Below are 22,250 nucleotides of genomic sequence, written 5' to 3' on the forward strand. Positions count from 1 at the left end.
GAAAAGCCTAACAGAGCATATAACTTCTGCTCCAAAATTCAAACTTAGCATTAGATACAACATTTACTCAAATTTTTAATTTCTGAATAATGGGCTTATTCAGTAATAGACCTAAACCACCACTAAATTAACCAATCCCTTAATTTACACTATTGTCTTTAATTCATTCTTTCTTTCCCATGCTCAAAACCATCACTTTTTTACAACTCTTCCCTTTGATACTGCAGACTTTCCTTTTTAGGACTATGTAATTTCTTTTTTAACACATTGCGTACCGCATAGAAATTTCTAAGACATACGCCAGGGACCGCACATTTTGGGCAAACTGCACATTATTTAAATCATCATAATGCACTTTAGGTGTTGTTTTCAATAATTGTAACATTTTTATTTACAAAAACAATTAAACAATTAAAATTCCTAGTACTTTTTTAACGTATGGTACTGCGTAAAACATTTTCCTCTATGAAGAGGGACCAAACAAAATTTACATAAGTATCTAGATTCGCTCCTTTTTCCATGGGCGTGAAAAACAAGAACACTCGTGAGCAGTCCTTAACAAATGGCGCACGAAACACGAGAAAACTCCTGAGCGGTACGAAATGTGTTAAGAGAAGAGTAAAGCCTGCTGAAATTCAAGGTCTGGGTGATTAGCTAGTTTTAAATCACTAAATAACTAGCTCCCACAGGTGTAGACAACAAATATTTATGCCCCAGCAAATAAAAAATTATTATGTCATGAACTTTAAGAATCATCCTCTAAGTAGCAACTGAGTATGAAAGGGTCTTCTGTACTTATGGGAGCTGATATCAGTGCACATAAACTACACATGGATCTCATTTATTGGAGTAAAAAAGATTGTTATATTCCTAAGCTTGTGCATTGACAACAACACACTTCTTTAATATAAAATTGCAGCTTCCAAAATAACAGTTTAAAGAACAAAGTCTGACATAAGGCAGACTTCCTTTCTCTGTAGAAACCTGCTTGCCAAGTAAAATCCTGGTGAGGTTCACCCATGGTACCAGCCATCTCATCTGTCTGGGGTAAGTGAACAATGAGAAGCAAAACTCAATGGCTGCTCTTGTAGAAGTAGGCATGTGCACTAGACCACAAGGCTAAGACGGTGCAAACTTTCCCTCTCTTTGCCTTTCACTAACGAAGTCATTTGCAGGCATTCTAAGATCCTTTCTTAAGCAGATCTTCTATTAATAAATAATTCCAAGGACCTATTAAAATTTCTGCCCCCAACCTTCTTGATTTTTGTCATGCAAACTGAAAATATAACATGATGTTTTAACAAAGGAGAGTTTTACATGGTGTGTTACTGGAGGTACTATTTGTTTGCAGATATCTTCTGATACCAAACATTTTACAATTAAGATTTTAAGAAGCTACTTACTGCTACACCAGCATGATAACTTGTTCCACAAGCAATAAGAATCAAGCGCCGGCACCTCTGGATCTCCTTAATGTGATCCTTCAAACCGCCCAAATTCACTGAAATAAAAGTTCATGTATATAATTATTTAGGAAAGAACCATATGAAATAAGCAATCATTTTTGATAAGTGCCCACTACCAATCTGGGAAGCAACAGAATTTTAAAGAATTTGTATTCCTCTGAGGAACTCTTATAGAAGTAGGCATGTGCACTATCCACTGAGCAAAACTGGCTAGGGCTCCTCTCAGTCTTTGCCATCTCATTCACCTAATGTTAGAGTCATCCTCATTGCTCCTATCCCTTCTCCACATCCACTCCACCAGCAAGTCCTAGGAACTCCACCTAGGAGTTCTCTGTAATTCGTTTCTTTTTTTTTTTCTTCTCCTTAGGTCCCTATTTTTTGAAAAGTAATTAAAATAAGGCACAACTTAACTGGTTCCCCAGATTTGTAACTAGCCTTATTCAGCTCCCTACCACATGTCCACACTACTACAGTATGTATCACACTTTAACTTGTTTGGTCAATTTTACATTCCTTTTTTTTTTTTTTAATATATTTTACTGATTTTTTTAGAGAGGAAGGGAGAGGGATAGAGAGTTAGAAACATCGATAGAGAGAAACATCGATCAGCTGCCTCCTGCACCCGCCCCCCCCCCCCCCCCCCATGTGCCCACAACCAAGGTACATGCCCCTGACTAGAATCAAACCTGGGACCTCTCAGTCCATAGGCCGATGCTCTATCCACTGAGCCAAACCAGTCAGGGCCATTCCTTTCTTCAGATTAAAAGTTATCTTAAAGGCAAAACTATATGGACACAGTAGATGCTGATGTCTGGAGGTGGGGAAGTTGCTGATTACAAAGGACACAAGGAGTTTTTAGGGCAATGGAACTGTGCTATGTCTTCATTGTTGTAGAGGTCAGCATTATGAGCATGTTATGGAAATTTGTTGAAACTCACTGAATTATACAATAAGAACAATAAATTTTATTATATCTACACTAATAAAAGGGTAATATGCTAATTAGACCACATAGCCCGGACATCTTCCGGATGTCTTTCCTGACAAAGCCGGAGCCCCGGGCGAAGCCGCCCAGAGTCCCAGGTGCCTGCGGCTGGCCCAGGCTTAGCTGGCCCGGGTTCCGGGTGCCTGCGGCTGGCCAGAGAGAGGGAAGCCTGGGTCCTGGGTGCAGGGGCCAAGGCAGAGGCGGTTAGGGGCAATCGGGCAGGCAGGCGAGCAGTTAGAGGTGATCAGGCAGGTAGGCAGAGACACCTAGGGGTGATCAGGCAGGAAGGTGAGCAGTTAGGAGCCAGTGGTCCCGGACTGCAAGAGGGATCAGGCCTAAACCGGCAGTCAGACATCCCCCGAGGGGTCCTGGATTGCAAGAGGGTGCAGGCCGGGCTGAAGGGCCTCCCCTCCCCATGCATGAATTTCATGCACTGGGCCTCTAGTATCTCTATAAGCCTGCATGGGGGAAAAATAACTTAGTTATATTCATTTCTCCTACAGTACCCAGAACAGTGCTCTGAACATAATATAAATCCACTCTCCTCTCAGTCTTTTTTTTTTTTGTTATTTTATTTTATCTTTAGTTAATCCTCACCCGAGGATATTTTTCAATTGATTTTTAGAGAGAATGGAAGGAAGGGGAAGAGACAGAGAGAGAAACATTGATGTGAGAGACACATTAATTGCCTCCTGCACACATCCCCACCCGGGGCTGGGGATTGAACCTGCAACTGAGGTATGTGCCCTTAACCGGATTCAAACCCAGGATCCTTTCAGTCCAAGGGCCGACGTTCTATCGACTAAGCCAAACTGGCTAGGACTCCTCTCAGTCTTTGCCATCTCATGCACATAATGTCAGAATCATCCTCATTGCTCCTATCCCTTCTCCACATCCACTCCACCAGCAAGTCTTAGGTGCTCTACCTTCAAATCATATCTCTACTGCCATCACCCCAGTCCAACATTTCTCCCCTAGATGAGACCATTCTAACTATTCTCTCTTCAGTTTTCCACTTCCACTTGGCCTGTTCTCCACACACAGCCAAAATAACCTTTTAAGTGATTCTTTAAAAACATGAATCTGATATTAAAAGCCTCTTGATGAGTCTGTCCTCCTTCTATGTATATATTCTTCTAAGAGTACCTTGTCTATGAACACTTCTACACAAGGCTGGTTTTCTACCTGTGAGAAATTTTCATTCAAGAATCATTCAAGTATTGAACTAATATTTCCTGAGCACCCACCAAGTGAACATACTGTCCAAGGCTATACTGTGTGGCAACCAGAGCTCTCAGACAGTTCAGTCTGGCTGAGGAGACAGATGTGCACACCCAGGCAGCATCCTCCTGCATATGACCCACCATCCATCTGCCTACTTTGTCCCTGTTCTTCATCTCCCCACCATTTTTTCTACCTTAATTGGCTAAAATATGGAACTAAGGTGTATGTTTTTACTTATCTTTTTGAATAATTTTATGTTCTTCCTTTATAGTATTTATTTTTAAAAATTAGTAAAGTGGGAAATAAAATAACAAAAAGGTTCCCTGGCTTCCCAAATATCTTAGAATAGAATCCAAACCCCTTAATATGGCCTTCAAGTTTCTACATGCCCTGTCTCCTGCTTAACTCTGACCTAATCTCCTCATACTTCCCCTCTCACCCAGGCCACACCAGCCACACTGACCCTCTGGTTATTCCTGCACTAGACCAAGCCTGTTCGTGTACTTCTGCCTACAATGTTCTTCCACTGACCTTGGCATGTAGCAAAAATGTTTGGGAAGAAAGGAAATAACATTAAGAGGTTGGGTAAAGGTTGCACAAAGGCAAATCAGTTTGGAGATGACTCAGTATAAAAGCAGACATACTGTCAAAGAGACTTGTATTTCAGATTATGATCAAGAATGACAGGGATGCCCTGCCGGTGAGGGTCAGTGGTTGAGTGTCAACCTATGAACCAGGAGGTCACGATTTGATTTCCGGTCAGGGCACATGCCCAGGATCCCCATTGTGGGGCGTGCAGGAGCCAGTCAATCAATGATCCTCTCGCATTACTGATGTTTCTATCTGTCTCTCCCTCTTCCTTCCTCTAGGAATCAATAAGAATATATTAAACAAACAAAAAAAGATGACTGGCAGCCATATATTCTGTAAGGCTATCGAGGACAATGAACTTTCAGGCTGTCAATGCCAACCCCCAGACTTTGAAATAAAAAAATAATTGATATGTAATTACCAGTAAAGTCATCAAAGTTGACTCTTCCTCTCATTGTGTTCACAACCGACTCTGGCTGCTCAAAAATTTCCTTCTGCATAAATGAACTGAAGTTGCCTAAAGGAATATAAATTATATCATTAAAACAAACAAACAAAAAATAAGCCAAAGAATAACAAATTTGTACAAAACTGAAAATCTATCTCCTTTGACATAATCTTAGTAAATGAAATGAAACGAAAGGTCATGCCATTGAGGACAATGCTCATATATGACATTCTACTCTATGTGAAGAAAAATGAACAAGGAGAAAGAATCATGTAAAATATGCAGTTACAGATAAACAGGGGAGTGGGACAAGCTTAAGTTTTGGATTCAAACCTAGGTTTGAATCAAGGATATTATTAGCTAAGAGACCCTGGGGAAATACCTTAATCTGTAAATTAAGAACAGCAACTACTTCATAGCATTGTAGTATGGACATATACAGACTTGACACATAGCTATTACATAGTATTACTTTTTATTCCCACTACAACCCCACCAGAAAGGAGAATAAAAGCCTTAGTCACAATAATTATCTCTAATAATAAAAATGTAATATGCTAATTAGACTGGAAGTCTTTCAGGACACCCGGGTCCCAGGTGCCTGCCGGCGGCTGGTGGGAAGCCCAGGTCCCGAGTGCCAGAGGGAAGCTGGTGCCAGCAGCCAGGGGAAGGAAGGCCTACTCTTGCATGAATTTTGTGCATCAAGCCTCTAGTAATAGATAAGAGCAGCAAACATTACGTAGGGTTCATTAAGTGTGTCAGGCACTATTCTAAGGGCTTTACATGTATTGGCTCTCTTAATCCTTAATGAGGTAGAACCTATTATCCTCACTTTATATATAAGAAAACTCAAGCACAGAGAGAATAAGAAAGAAATAAAGAACAGAACACAAACTATGTTTATAAAGCATCTTAAAAATTTCAAGTACTATTTAAATCATCTCTTTTTAATGTTTGAAAAGAAAACCATGGATTAATTGGAGGAAAACTATTGTAAAACTAACAGATAATTTCTTCCAAGAATCATCTCTTTTCCTGTGGCTGTCCCTTCACTACTCATGTGTACAATTTCACTCAGCACTGTGTTACCAGATTTCTACACTAGGACAGGAAGTAGAATGTACCCTTTCCAATAAGGACACCAAGCTATAACATGACAAAATTTTCACCCTTCATGATCTGCTGAAGTTCCATCTGGAGGGTTTGCACAGCTCTTCCAGGGTGATCTCCTGCAGTTCGTTTAATTCGATGGATAGAAAGACGGCCATCTACCACCGCTGCTACATCATCATCTTCAAGAAAGATGACTCGATTGGTGTGTTCTATGACAGCACTATAAAACATTCAAGGAGATATTACAATCAATAATCAAGGATGATTATTAAAACTATCACTAGGACACAAAAATCAAATTTAAATAAAAACTCAGATTTTTAATTATTTCCTACAACTTTTGTGATATCATACTGTTAGTACAGTTTCGGTAGTATTATTGTACTTGAAATCCTTTTTTTCTTGGAATATTAATGTTTATTGCATGTAACATTATATTTGAAAAATAAACTTAAAAAAAAAAGAAAAAAAATACAAACTCTATCATCCTGCAATATTTCTGATAGCTTTCTGGTTATTGATGCCATTCCTCATAGGGAAGTCAGGGTGAGGCGTGGTCACTGTGGACAGTGAATAAAAGGATCTCTATGCAGCAACCTACACCAAATTAGATTAGATCTGAAAGAAAACATGGTTGTTTCTTCCTCATTCTATCCATCACCAAATACTCCAATTTTAACTCCTAAGTATTTCTCAAAGCTTCTATGTCCACCACCACAAACCAGTTCAAGCTATCATCAACTCTTTGCTGAACTACTATAGCAACCTCCTAACTTGTCCACCCACATTCCCTCTAATCTCTCTCCATCCACTGTCCATTTCTGCCAAAATGAATATCAAAAGGCAACTCTCATCAGGATTTCTCCCTCATCCAGCAAACCACATGACTGCTTCCCTTTGGCTCTTAGGAAATCAACAAAATGCATAACTGTGACCCCTACCTCCTCCTCTAGCCTCATTTCCCACCGCTATTCCAGCCCACACCCCCACCCATCCCAAACTCTCACAGGCTGATCAATCTGCAGAGAATGAATGTCCTTTCCTCCATCTCTCACCTATTTAACTCCTAATATCTCCTTAACTCTCATTTCAAGCATCATTCCCTTAAAGAAATTTACTCATGAGGGTAAGTCACCTGTTATAAGCATTCTATAACTCTCATCACAGCTGGAATTCTACACTTGTGTGACTATTGATTAAAATTTGTCTTCTCCACTAAGAAAGGGTTCCTTGCTCTAGCCAGTTTGGCTCGGCAGATAGAGCATCGACCTGCAGACTGAAGGGTCCCCAGTTCGATTCTGGACAAGGGCACATGCCTGGGTTGCAGGCTCTATCCCCAGTAGGGGGCATGAAGGAGACAGCCAATCAATGATTCTTTCTCATCAATGTTTCCTTTTCTCTTTCCTTCACCCTTCCTTTCTGAAATCAATAAAAATATGTAAAAATAAAAAAGAGCTCCTTAATGACAAGTAATATTTTTTACTCACCATTATCTCCTAAGCACAGTACATGCTTTGCTAGTGTGCAGTTACGACCATATGAATGAATGAGTAAAAAATGGCTGAGGTGTTTCTGCAACCTCATTTATTTAAGCTATAAGTATCAACTCTGTAACAAACCTACTTAATGACAGCAATGACACATCTTAGCACTGATTATACACCTGTAAAACATTAAAGCGTAAAGCTTGTTTTCCCACTGAGATAATAAATTCTCTAAAGTCCCAAACTCCATCAGTTTTCACTTTTAGATCCCTCTACTCTCAGGCACAATGAATGACTCAAATACATGTTAGCAATTTGAATGATTCCATTTTATATCGATTACTAGAGGCCCGGTGCACGAATTCATGCACAGGTGGGGTCCAGCCAAACGCAGCTGATCAGGCAGGGCCAGCCAGGGGGAGGGGACGCGGGAGGTTGGCCGGCCAGCCCCAGCCACGATCGGGGGGAGGGCCGGCTGGGGGAAGGGACCATGGGCGGTTGGCCAGCCGGCCCTGCCCCCTGGTCGAACTCCCGGTTGAACTCCAGGTCGAGGGGACAATTTGCATATTAGCCTTTTATTATATAGGATTATTAGTATTTCATTTATAAATGCATCTAAGCATCCCATTGCATTTTCTCACATAGTCTAGTACTATTTCCTTTGTAAAACTGATTATGTTGCCAATTACTTCTGAATTAAAAAGATAAACGTCTACATTAGACTAAAAGTAAAATGGTTTAGCAACTTTCCTATAATTGGTGGGATACTAAACTATTAACACTCCAATCTAAAATCTTTCGTTCTGCCCTGGCTGAGTAGCTCAGTTGGTTACAGCATTGTCCCAATATGCCAAGGTTGTGGGTTCAATCCTTAGTCAGGGCACACATAAGAGACAACCAATGAATGCATAAATAAATGGAACACCAAATCAATGTTTCTATTTCTCTCTCTCTCTCAAATCAATAAATAATAAATTTTTAAAAATCTCTCCTCCCTATAAAACCTAGATAAGGCTCCTAAAAAAGGAGAAAAAAATACATGAGCTCAGCATAAATACATTGGAACAAGTCTCAAAGTTTATTATCTGTTCTTTATTGATCTATGTGCTTTGAATTGAGAGAAAAGGTGTTCTTAAAACCCATCTCGAAAAAAAGGTCACCTTCACTTTCTTAATTAACAAAGTTCTCTTGTACAACATGACCACATTTATACAAAACGACTTTCTGGTTTCCTGTGGCATCACAAGTTTCACTACAAATTCTCTTTGAATCAACTAAGGGAGCTCACCTTGCATCAGAAGCAAAGTAATATTCCACTGCTTTTTCCTCAACAGGGAAAAGGCAAGTTGTGCTGTCCACACGAGAGAGATTGCAGCTTCCTTTCTTATCTTTGCCTAGAGCGCAGAGTTAATAGGTAAGCATGTAGAAAACCAGGGCCAATATAAAAATATACATAATTTTCTAGAAAAATCAACAAAAAACCATAGCAACACAAAGTAATTTCAGCAACTTTAAATGCTGAAAAAAATGATCACTTATTTCCATGCAAGAAGAAAAACAGACAAAGCATGTACAGTGAAATAGCAACTATCAAAGAGAGTGTGGCAGATAACTGTGCTATAATATAAATGTTTTTCATATTTCTTTTCCAGGTAAAAATCAAAATACTTTATTAATATCACTCTTTTTTAATTCCATAATATATGGAATTAATACATGTTTGTATACCTAAACTTATCATAAAACCACATTTAAAATATCAAAATTGTATAATAAAAAATAAAGACAAGTGGCATAGTAATTTTTATTATCTCATAACAAAACTTCTCTAGATTTTAATAATAATTTTGTGCCCTGCTGGTGTGGTTCAGTGTTTGAGCATCGACTCATGCACTGAGAGGCTGACAGTTCAATTCCCAGTCAGGGCACATGCCTAGGTTGTGGGCTCATTCCCCAATGTGGGGCATGCAGAAGGCAGCCATTTCTCTCTCATAGATGTTTCTATCTTTCTCTCTCTTTCTCTCTCCCTTCTTTTATCTCTAAAATCAATAAAAAACATATTTTTTTAAAAATAAAAAGCAGCCCTGACCGGTTTGGCTCAGTGGATAGAGCGTCGGCCTGCGGACTCAAGGGTCCCAGGTTCGATTCAGTCAAGGGCATGTACCTTGGTTGCGGGCACATACCCAGTGGGGAGTGTGCACGAGGCGGCTGATCAATGTTTCTCTCTCATCGATGTTTCTGACTTTCTATCCCTCTCCCTTCCTCTCTGTAAAAAATCAATAAAATATATTTAAAATAAAAATAAAAAAATAAAAAGCAAAAAATTTAAAAAATAGTAAACTGACCTAACAAAATCAAGATATAGTCTCCACTAACTGTAATTTAAAAACAAAAGATACTTATAACTCTAACAAATAAGGAATGAAAATATTATAAATGCAGAACCTCTTCTTTCTTAAAACTGAGTTTTCTAACATTTAAGTTCGAAAAAAGGAGTAATGGTCCATTTGCATTGACAATATCCTCTTAATTCTAGCACTTTAGAATTTTGGCATCTCTACTTAATTCGTCAATCACTGATGAAGATTTTTTTCCTTTTTGCTCATTCATAGCTAAAGTCAAAACTGGAAAGCATACTGAAATTTGACAAATTAGCGAATATATTTTTTAATCTATTAATTGAAAACTATATAAATGTCAAAGAGACAAAAGAGCACCTTTCTCTAAAATCAGGACATCGTAACTATATAACCTACGTACACAATGACCAGACATCATCATAAATATACTTGCAAAAAATTCATAACATGTTAATCCTCTAAAATGCATGTCTATAAAGACTTGGAAGTAATTATTCTTAGAAATACACATCCAAAGTTCTCCACAATCCATGATTATTTGGTGAGGTTTAGGCATGAAAACCAAATAGTTCTTCCCGTCCAAATTCAATAGCAGAAAAGATACTGCACTTCCAAAAATAAGTATTAGGTAACATCCTAGAAAAGATAATACTCAAGACAGATAAAACAGATCAGTGTCTGCCAGAGGCTGAGAATGGGGACCAGGGTTGATTACAAAGTGGCAGTGGGAGGGAACTTTTTGGGGGATGGAATTTTTCTGTTATCTTGACTGTGGTAGTGGTTACACACCTGTTTGCATTTGACAGAACTCAGGAAATTTTACATGAAAAATTTATTGTCTTTCTTTTTTTTTTTTTTCTTTTTGCTAAAAGTATTACAAAGGGTATTACATAAGTGCCCTTTTTATCCCCCCACCCTTGACAAATTTATTGTCTTTCAAAAAGTGAATCAAGCCCTAGCCAGTTTGGCTCAGTGGATAGAGCGTCGGCCTGTGGACTGAAGGATCCCGAATTCGATTCCGATCAAGGGCATATGCCTGGGTTGTGGGATCGACCCCCCAGTTGGGGGTGTGCAGGAGGTAGCCAATCAATGATTCTCTTTTATCACTGATGTTTCTATCTCTCTCTGCCTCTCCCTTCCTCTCTGAAATCAATAAAAAATATATTTTATAAAAAATAATTAAAAAAATAAAAAGCGAATCAAGAAATAGGTAAAATGTGGTGTGGCTCATTTGATTGAGCATCATCCCATGCACTGAGAGGTCACCAGTTAGATTCCTGGTGGGGGCACACACCCAGGTTGCGGGCTCAATCCCCAGTAGGGGGCGTGCAGGAGGCAGCTGATCAATGTTTCTCTCTCCCTCTCCCTTCCTCTCTCTAAAATCAATAAAAACATCTTCTTTAAAAAATAGGCAAAATGATAGCCCAACACCTACATTTTTTTAAATAAACACAACCAGCTTTGGTTATATAATGCACTAATGGGGCTGAGTTTCACTATACATATTCTTTCTCCAAATATTGGTTATTTCATTCTTCAAGTAACAAAGTATATTTAATTACAATATTCAGAAGAAGTTAAGGTATCATTGCCAATTTAAATGAAAAGAACACTACTACTTGACACCTATATGACTCTTAAAATCTATAAAATGTCTTTCTATATTCTCTCATCTGATTTCATTTAAGTGGAATACAATTATCATCATTCCACTTTATTTGGTCACCTGGAGAAAACAGTAACAGCCTAAAAGCCAGTTCAGGGTTCTCCTCTTTACACAGTCTCTTCAATAAGAGGCCTATTTTTTAAATTACTCTGTTGAGCATACTCTCTACCTATTAGGAGCTAGAGAGGTAAGGGTTACTAAAACATAGACTCTGATCTCAAAAAGATCTGTCCCGTGATAAACGTTTCCTTCAATTTCTTAAAACCTTAGCCAATGTTTTCCCATTGCTTCTAAAAGCAGCTGAAAACAATGTACAAGGTAATATATAGGTAATGTATACACAGCAGAATTATTAACAGAAATCTGGAACTCTGGATCCAAAATTTGCACTCTCACTGATAGACTAGTTTTTCTTCTGAAAAGGGAGGGAAGGGGATGAGGAAGATAAAAAATTCTAACATCTCAGAACTTTTATCTGCTACAGATAAAATAGTGAAAGCAGTTACAATCTAAAGGTGAATAGGTTTAGAATATTTTGCTAAATTATTTTCAAGAAATCAAGAATTATACATTAATAATATAAGTTCTAATTTCCTGAATTTACTTTTAGTAATAAGCAAATAGAAAGAGCACATCTTTTTAAAAATCTAATTATATCCATGAAATGTTCCAGAGTTTATATAGCTGAAAGTCTTATAAAAAATTCAAATTTATTAAAAAAGAACAATTCCAAATCCAAACAAAGCCAATCAAGATACTGAATGTAAATCTAAAAGTAAAATGTCATGCATAAAATAAAAACCATTAAAACCGACTATGTCCGTTAAAAATTAGGCTAAATTATTCAAATTATAACTAAGTCCAATCTATAGTAGTCTAGAACACAATGCTCTTTTTCCCATCTTGGCATCTTAGTTATAATAAGGTATCCTACATGATTTTAATTTAAAGCAAAGGAAAAAAACTATTTTTTTTCAAATCTCAGAGACTTTGAAGAAACGAATTACTAAAAGCAGTTTTCTAAATGCCAAAAGCAGACAGACAAAATATACTCTGCAAGTTAGAAAAAATGTCAAAATATATTTCCCCATAAAATAAGCACATTTTTAGAGGCCCAGCACATTCATTCACTCCAAGAACAAAGAATTAGTAAAGAATAAACAAAACAGGATAAGATTCCTCCCCATCCATGCAGTGCATTTCCCACCTCTTTCTCCCTGTGATCCCCACCGTGTGAATTTTGATCCAATCTGAGTCCTAGCTATGGATATACAACAGAAAAAAATTCTACTTGTCAGAGAAATCACAAAACAAATACTTTTCATGTCTAGACAGAACTATATATGAGTGGACCTGACCAAAGCATTTATTTCAATTTAAGGAAAACAATTCTTCATATCTACTGCATTCAATTTATACATTCTACCCATGGCATGATGTAGGAACAGTTTTTACCTGTTCTGTAGAGTATTGGAATGTGATCAGTAGAGAGTTTATGTTCACTTCGTACACCAATCAACAGAGGGCTACCTCGTCTGTTAGTACAAAATTAAATAGAATTAAACCATTTTTATAAACGACACATTAATGATATAAAATTTATATGTGATGACAGAACACTCTTCAAATAAAGTTTAAATTCTCCCTCCAAGCTCAACTTCAGATATAACAATAGATCAATATAAACAGAATTTTTAAAAAAAACATTCAATAACAGAGCTAAGCAAATCTGACCCACAGAGCAGGTTTGTCTATTTTTATTGGAACACAGCCATGCCCATTCTTTTACATATTTTCTACAGCAGCTTTCACACTACAAGAGCAAAACTGAGTAGTTGCTATACAAGCCTTTATGGTGAAGGGACATTTATAGTGTACAGAGAATAAACTTACAATTCAAAAGTTTCAAAATATATATAATTATTAGGCATTATTAAATTTATACATACCTTGTGACAACTGCTTGGCCAGGAAAATGAACACTTTTAAATACAAGTGCAAAAGCACCTTCCTATGGAGGGAAAAAAATGAGTCAGCAATACATATGATAATCAATTATCAAATGTGACATGTCTAATACATACTGGCTTTACCACAGAAACTTTTTGTTTACATAACCACTTTTTGCACTAGTTTATAAATGAGTCTAAATATTAGGCAGACACTTCCTCTTGAGCTTTGGTGTATCAAAGAGTCACTTTTTAAACATGCTTACTCTTCAAATAGGCTCAATAGATAAATAGCTCCAAAACAGACCATTTTAATGGAAAGAACACATCTTTTTTTTTTGGTCTAACCTATGTATATAAAAGCCCAGTGACAGGAATGGCAGAATGACCAGAATGACTGGTGGCTATGACATACACTGTGGCACCAACTGGCCTGATTCAGGCCCCGATCAGCCTCCCAACCCCAATCGGGGGGTGGGGCCAGCTGGCCAACCACCCACAGCCATCCCCCCTGCTGGCCTGGCCTATGGGCCCCCATTGGGGTGAGCCGGTTGAACCCCACTCATGCACAAATCCATGCACCGGGTCTCTAGTTATATCAATAAAATGTTCTAGAGTTTTTATAGCTGAAAGTCCTATAAAAAATTCAAACATACTACCAATGTTTCTCAATAAATAAATCATATCTTCCATATTATACATTAATAAAGGGAAGACAGAATTAGGAAAGGACCTAAGTTCAATACCCAAAACCCATTTTATACCACTGTTAAGTTACACTTTTTTTTACCTTGACATTGGAGATAAATATATACAGTCACAATTATTAACATGTATATCATACCACCCCCTCTACCCAACCTCCTCAAGCACAGGGCCTAAAGAAATCAAGAATGAATAAAGGAGGAACATGAGGTAGGAGAAGGAAGAAAACACCATAGAACACAAACTGGGTTATACAGTGAGTAGAAGTAAGACAAGACTGGGAAGGCACAATACTCTGCCTTGAGTAAAGGGATGGAATGGACCTCTATTTTCTTCACTTTCTGTCTCCTCCTTTACTGTAGACATCATAAGGATGGGAGGAGGTGGGAAATGAGGGCTGGACCTTCACTGAGAAGTAAAAGGCTTTTAAATGGGAAAGCTAGAGCTATGAGTGGGGGAGGGGGATAGAAATCACTATGCATTTGGACTTTTGTGGAATTTTAATCTTTATTTAGGGCACTTTAGATGGGATCAAAAAGAATACCACTTTTCTTGGACTGGGAAATACTTTTCCATAGAGGCAAAGAGCCAAGGAAAAGTCCCCATAAGGAAAAATAAGGAGTTGACTAGACCGACTCAGAGATAAGCAAACATTATCCCAGAATAAAAAGTGTACATTTCACTGAAACTAACCTGAGCAGGAAGCAAGAAAATGATGAATCCCTGTCTATGTATACTGTATGCATGTTTGTGTGTGGTATGTATGGGTTTGTATGTGTTTGTGTGTGTGTGTATGCATGCATACTTTTTGGACAAATTGATTTTAGGTTACTTTTAATTCCCCTAACACAAAAGTACAGTGAAAGAAGTAAAATTTTAAGTGTGTGGGAAAGGATGGTTCATCAGTGAAACAACAATCCCTCAAAATTATTCAGGTTGAAAAATTATATATGAAAAGTAAAAGCCAAAAATATTTTAAAATTAGCATAGTTCCTGCTTCTCAAACTTAATTTTAAGGACATATTATTAAAAAAAAGATATATTATGATTAATGTTTGTAATAATTATCTTTAAAAGGGTAAAGACTGTTGGTTGCCAGGGGTGAGGGGGTTGGGGTGAAATAGGTAAAAGGATTAAGAAGTACAGATTGTCAGCTACAAAATAGTCCCAGGAATGTAAAGTACAGCACAGGGAATATAGTCAATAATATTGAAATAATTATGTATGGTGCCAGGTGGGTACTGGAAATATCAGGGGGAACACTTTGTAAAGTATATGATTTCCCAACCACTATTGAGTGAAAACTGTAATTAAAAAATAATTTTTTTAAAGTGTGATTTAATACCAATTGTTGGATAACTCTCTCCACCAAGGTAGTAAAACTGGTATCTTGACTTTCCCGATTGTCATACATGTACTTAACAAGCTTGGCAATTGTTTCTGTGTCTGTTTCAGATTCAAAGTCATAACCTTTACTTTCCTGTAATTAGAAAGAAAAAAAAAATTGACATATTTAAGGAAATATTCATCATATCCAAATCTTATCTACAGATTTTTTTTCCCTCAAAAATCTCACTAATCAATTTCTAATCTTTTTGACCACCATACACCATTACCCACTGTTCAAAATTAAGGTAACAGGAGGCAAGTCAAGATGGTGGCATTGGTAAACGCAGTACTCGCCTCCTCCCACAACCACATCAAAATTACAACTAGAGAATAACCATGATTCAGAACCACCTGAAATCTGGCTGAATGGAAGTCCTACAATCAGAGAATTAAAGAAGAAGACACATTGAGACTGGTAGGAGGGGCAGAGGCGCAGGGGCTGGTCCGATATCCATATGTGTTATCTTTTTAATCAGGAGGACTATCTTGGCTTATGCAGAGGTTCCTCGTGAGGAGCAAAGGGTTCCAGCCCCATACCAGACCCCTCGGGCCTAGCCCCACACCAGACCCTGGGAAGAGAAGTCTCTAACTTCAGGCTATAAAAACCAGTGGAGATTGTGGCACAGTTGGGTTGCTGAAGTCCCAGGCAGTTCCTCTTAAAGGGCCCACACACAGACTTACTCTGACTCACTGCCTCTGAGCTCCAGTGCTGGGGCAGCAACGTGAAAGCATCCAGGAACATATGGGAGGAACTAATTTGTCTGGCATCAGGGCAAGAACTGGGGGCAGCTTTATCCCACACAAAAATGCTGGCAGAGGTGCAGAGAAGACCTCCCTGCCACAATGCCAACAGACAGTTGCAATATCCGAGTATCCATCAACTTGGCCCACAAGTTCGCTCCACCCTCGTTATTCCCTGAGACCCCACCACACCCAAATTATGTGCCCACCCAACCTGTTTGTAGTGGCTTTTCCATATAAATGGCCTCTTGGCTCAGGCTTAAGATTTTCCTAATATTTCTCAAACAAGCAGCAGCTGGCCTAGCATGCCCCATACCTCTCAATAAGTGGCCCTAGAACCAGCAATAGCAGCAGCCTGCCTTGGTTCACACCTTGCCTCTCCTGGGCACCTCCAAGCCCAACACAAGTAGCAGCCATCTGCAGATCACTCCATAGCTTGACGGGTATCCCCAGGCAAGGCACAAGCAGTAGCTGACTTTGCACCTCCCAGGAGGCCCCAGAGCCACTGTAACCGGTGGCCACCTTCAGACCATGACAGATTACAGCCTATCACATCCACCAGTGACATACTGAAGGGGAAGACTTGGTGAGCACCAAAGCCCCACTAAAGCAAGTTCTGCTCCATAAGGGTGTCTCCTACACAACAGCTCTTCCTCTGTAGTCAAAGCTGGTCTGCACAGCCAATTGGCCTGAAGGTCAATCCCTCCCAGTGATGCCAAAAGCAATTGAGGCTCAACTACAACAGGAAAGCACATACAACCCACACAGGGGCACACTTAGAGTGCCCAGCTCAGGTGACTGGGGAGGCTGAGCCACTGGGCTCTACAGGACACATAATACACAAGGCCACTCTAACAATTCCAGGTGATATAGCAGCTCTACCTAATACATAGAAACAAACACAGGAAAGCAGCCAAAATGCAGAACAAAGAAACATGACACAAATGAAAAAACAGAAAAAGAACTAAATAAATGGAAGCAAGCAAATTACCGGATACAGGGTTCAAAGGATACTCAAGAAACTCAATGAAAACTTCAAGGAACTTGGTGAGAACCTCAAGGAATTTAGTGAGACCCTCAACAACATAAAAAAGGAAAAGTCAGAAATGAAAGCTACACTAATTGAAATGAAGAATAATTTATAGGCAATCAACAGTAGAGGATGACGAGAATCAAATCAGCAATTTGGAATGAAGGAGCAAAAAACACCCAATCAGAAAAGCAAAAAGAAAAAAGAATCTAAAAATATGAAGATAGTGTAAGGAGCCTCTGGGACAACTTCAAGCATACCAACATTCACATCAGGGGGATGCCAGAAGCAGAAACGAAGCAAGAAATTGAAAATCTATTTGAAAAAATAATGACAGAAAACTTCCCTTACCTGGTGATATAACAAGACATACAAGTCCAGGAAGCGCACGATGAACCCAAAGAGGCCCATACCCAAGACATAATTAAAATGTCAAAAGTTAAAGACAAAGAGAGAATCTTAAAAGCAGCAAGAGAAAAGCAGTTAGTTACTTACAAGGGAGCACCCATACGACTGTCAGGTGATTTCTCAACAAATTTTGTAGGCAAGAGGGGAGTGGCAAGAAATATTCAAAGTGACGAAAAGCAAGGACCTACAACCAAGATTATCCAGCAAAGCTATTATTTATAATTAAAGGTCAGATAAAGAGCTCCACAGACAAGAAAAAGCTAAAGGAGTTCATCACCACCAATGAGCATTAATGAAACATTAAAGGGTCTTCTTTAAGAAGGAAAAAAAGGTTAAAAAATATGAACGATAAAATGGCAATGAATACATATCAACAACTGAATCTAAAAATCAAAATAAATGAACAAGGAATCTAATGAATAAAATAAATTGATGAATAAAATAGAATCAGAAACATGGAAACATGGAACAGACCAACAAATCTCAGAGGGAAGAGGGGGGTGTGGGTGGAAAGTGATTAACTAAAGAACTTACATGCATACATGCATTACACATGAACACAAACTATAGAGTGGTGAAGGCCTGGGGCAGGGTGGATCCGAGTGGAGGGGAAGAAAGGGGGGGAGGGGCGAGGACACATCTATAATATACTCAACAATAAAGTTTTAAAAAATAAAAATAAACAACCCAGCTGGTGTGGCTCAGTGGTGGGTGCCAACCTATGAACCAGGAGGTCACAGTTCAATTCCCAGTCAGGGCACATGCCTGGGTTGCAAGCTCGATCCCCAGTAGGGGGCGTGCAGGAGGCAGCCATACGATGATTCTCTCGCATCATTGATGTCTCACTCTCTCTCTCCTTCTCCCTTCTTCTCTAAAATCAATAAAAATATATTTACATAAATCTATATGCCAATATGAATTAAATAAATTTTAAATAATTAAAATATATAATATAAAAACAAATCCCATAATGAATATGATAATTCTTTATTTAACAATGATATTTTACTATGCAATACTATAGACATTAAATATACGTGGCTATTTAAATTTAAATTGATTGAAGTGAAATAATTTCAAATTTAATTCCTTAGTCATACTAGCTCAAAAGCCCTATATGAACAGTGGCTACTATATTGGACAGTACAGATATGGAAGGTTTCCATCACTACAGAAAGTTCAGTTGGACAGACCTGAGAAGCCATTATAAAAGTCATCATCATGATCATTACTAGGTAAGTACATAGCTATTTAGGGCATAGAACCTTCATTTAATCTGTTCTGATTCCTCTTACATATCCTAGAATCTTTTAAAAATGGCAAACAAGGTTTCTCTTAATGCAAAAGACATAACCACAAAATTCCAATTTTAGTTGAGTTTCTGGATCATTCATAACAAAGCCAAATAATTGTTTCCTTTTCATATAAGGAACAAAAATGTTCCATTGTCAACAAAGAAAAGTCCAATAAACCACCATACCCTTGAAACTGTCTTAGGAATTACTTGATCACACCTAGATAGTATTTATTGCACATCTCAACAAACAACCTCTCTGCTCTCATTAAAAGTACTGTCAAACGCTGGTGGTCTTTTTAGGTCAATTTACTTACCAAAAACTTTTTCAAGTCTTTGTAGTTGGTGATGATTCCATTGTGAATAACAATAAATTCTAAAAGAGATAAAGAAATTAATGACCAAAAATTATAGGCATAGTAAACATTATAAATAGCCATTACTGTTAAAGAGATTTTTCAAAAAAGACAAAAAATGTGTCACATGCTATACTTCAAGGTGTAATCAAGTATTATCTACTTTTTGTTACCAGATTATCCTTGGGTAGATCAGCAGCACAGTTTAGTTTATGTGGCTTAGTGGAAGTAAAGAGTGGGAGGGAGGTGGGTACAGTGGGGAAATACAATAAGCTGGTGTCTAGAGTCATCAATTTCAGCTGTGGCTAAATTACTAACCCAATGTCACCATGTGAAAGGAGCAAATTCCTTGGGTATATGTGCTCATTTGCAAATTGAGAAGGTTGAACTAAATAACTATTATTCTTACTTCTTTGTTCCTCCATTCTTATGCATAAAACATTCCTAAATTTAAAGAGAAATCTTTAAAACTAATACAATTATCTGATTGCACTAAATGAACTTAAGAACTAAAGTTAAATAAATTAATAAGAAAAACCAGACATTATTCAGTTCTATAATTAAATCTATTTATCTGAGGTCCAGACAATTCCTAAGTGATAAATAAATGTTAAAACAGAATTCCAACATCAAATACACATGATAGTGGGATAATTTTCAACTTTATGAAATAACTTCGAAGAATGTAAAAATGGATAATCAAGAGTTGACAATATTATTATTTATAGCAACTGACAATGTAAAGATCACTAATATGGGGAGAATCGAAGATGGCGGCATAGGTAAACACCGAAGACTGCGGCTGCAAACAACCACTTCAAAAATACAACTAAAAGACAGAACGGACATCAACCAGAACCACAGGAAGGCTGGCTGAGGAGAGACTCTTCAACTAGAAGGAAAAACAACAGCATTACGAGGCTCAGAGGAGGCGCAGTGTGGAAAATTTAAAGGTACGGTGGTGCGGTGGTGCGCGCGCAAAGCGGGCTGGTGGCTGAGGGCGCGGTTGTCGTTTTCAATCAGGAGGGAGTCTCAGACTCTGGGCTACAGATCCGGGCGAGTCTCTAGGGACCCAGACTCAAACGGGAGAAGCGGGACTGTCTGGCTACGGTCCCTCCGAGGTTTGCAGCGGTTGCTGGGACAGAGAGGCAGAGCCCCTGGGGACGGACTGAGAGCAGCCATAGCTGCTCCCTCCCCCCGCCCAGTTGATCCCGCACCGCCCAAGCCCTGCGCAGAGCCATTTGCCGATCGCCTCAGGCAAAGGCTAGATTAGCACCTCCCCAGAGGACAGAAGTTTTCCACACAGCTGATTCCCACAGCCAGTCGGCCTGGTGGTCAAATCCCTCTAGTATTAACTACAACAATTAAGGCTTAACTAGAACAAGACTGCGCACAAAGACCACAAAGGGTGCACCAAGAAAGCATAAAAGATGCGGAGACAAAAAAACATGACAGAAATGGAGGATATGGAGCTAAAAATCGCAATTTTGAGGGCTTGCAATAAACTTGAGCAGAGCCTCACGAAAACTAATGAGACCCTCGATGCTACGATAAAGAAATTAGAAAGTAAGCATACACGGACTGAAATAAAGAATATTATACCCAATAGCAGACCAGAGGAGCACAAGAATCAAACCAAAGATTTGAAATTCGAAGAAGCAAAAAACACCCAACTGGAAAAGCAAAATGAAAAAAGAATCCGAAAGTGTGAAGACAGTGTAAGGAGCCTCTGGGACAGCTTCAAGCGGACTAATATCAGAATTATAGGAGTGCCAGAAGATGAGAGACAGCAAGATATTGAAAACCTATTTGAAGAAATAATGGCAGAAAACTTCCCCCACCTGGTGAAAGAAATGGACTTACAGGTCCAAGAAGCACAGAGAACCCCAAACAAAAGGAATCCAAAGAGGACCACACCAAGACACATCATCATTAAAATGCCAAGAGCAAAAGACAAAGAGAGAATCTTAAAAGCAGCAAGAGAAAGAGACTCAATTACCTACAAGGGAATACCCATACGACTGTCAGCTGATTTCTCAACAGAAACTTTGCAGGCCAGAAGGGAATGGCAAGAAATATTCAAAGTGCTGAATACCAAGAACCTACAACCAAGATTACTTTATCCAGCAAAGCTATCATTCAGAATTGAAGGTCAGATAAAGAGCTTCACAGATAAGGAAAAGCTAAAGGAGTTCATCACCACTAAACCAGTATTATACGAAATACTGAAAGGTATCCTTTAAGAAGAGGAAGAAGAAAAAGGAAAAGATACAAATTGTGAACAACAAACATGCATCTATCAACAAGTGAATCTAAGAATCAAGTGAATAAATAATCTGATATACAGAATGAACTGGTGATTATAATGAATCAGGGACATAGAAAGGGAATGGACTGACTATTCTTGGGGGGAAAGGGGAATGGGAGATTCGGGAAGAGACTGGACAAAAATCGTGCACCTATGGATGAGGACAGTGGGTGGGGAGTGAGGGCGGAGGGTGGGGCGGGAACTGGAAGGAGGGGAGTTATGGGGGGGGGGGGGAAGAGGAACAAATGTAATCTGAACAATAAAAATTTAATTTAAAAAAAAAAAAAAGATCACTAATATGAATTTATTATTTAAAATTCATGTGAGGAGAGAAATTACCACTAAATTCAATTTTATATAAAAATGCTTTTAAAATACTTAACAATCTGATATTTGACCTGACATTAAATGTCAGGACTGAATGCATTACAACCCAGATAATAAATTAAGCATTTTCACTAGATTTTTTAAGAAAGAAAAAAATGATACCACAAAATACTACCACTACAAAAAAAAAAAAAAAAAACTAAATATTTTTAATGCTAGAACACAGAGAATCATAAATAGCTAATAGTTGACATAAAGACTTAATTAAAGCCAAATTCTCAAAACATAATCTAGATATGTTTTTAGGAATTTTCTATAAAGGCCTTGTCAGAATTAAACGTTTGAGAGGTTAAGTTGTTAGCATTCTAATCTGGTTCAATGATAATTATGTGAAGCATAGAAACCT

General features: G+C 38.3%; 1 protein-coding gene across 2 annotated transcripts in view; it reads right to left on the reverse strand.

The window, feature by feature from the left end:
• The window catches only part of GFPT1 (glutamine--fructose-6-phosphate transaminase 1), a 63,124-nt gene that overhangs the window by 19,251 nt on the left and 21,623 nt on the right, over positions 1 to 22,250 (reverse strand). The window contains exons 5-13 of one of the 2 annotated variants that reach the window (XM_070429385.1): positions 19,171 to 19,229; positions 15,337 to 15,471; positions 13,287 to 13,348; positions 12,793 to 12,872; positions 12,545 to 12,598; positions 8,600 to 8,705; positions 5,884 to 6,047; positions 4,688 to 4,783; positions 1,404 to 1,501 (exon numbers count right to left, since the gene is read on the reverse strand). In XM_070429385.1, the coding sequence (XP_070285486.1) occupies positions 1,404 to 1,501; positions 4,688 to 4,783; positions 5,884 to 6,047; positions 8,600 to 8,705; positions 12,545 to 12,598; positions 12,793 to 12,872; positions 13,287 to 13,348; positions 15,337 to 15,471; positions 19,171 to 19,229 (854 nt within the window). The remainder of the gene's footprint in view (positions 1 to 1,403; positions 1,502 to 4,687; positions 4,784 to 5,883; positions 6,048 to 8,599; positions 8,706 to 12,544; positions 12,599 to 12,792; positions 12,873 to 13,286; positions 13,349 to 15,336; positions 15,472 to 19,170; positions 19,230 to 22,250) is intronic. The other variant, XM_070429384.1, reaches the window with a different exon arrangement.

The sequence above is a fragment of the Myotis yumanensis genome, unplaced genomic scaffold, assembly GCF_028538775.1.
Source record: "Myotis yumanensis isolate MYYU_CA2020_CCGP unplaced genomic scaffold, mMyoYum1.0.hap1 SCAF_11, whole genome shotgun sequence".
Lineage (NCBI taxonomy): Eukaryota > Metazoa > Chordata > Mammalia > Chiroptera > Vespertilionidae > Myotis > Myotis yumanensis.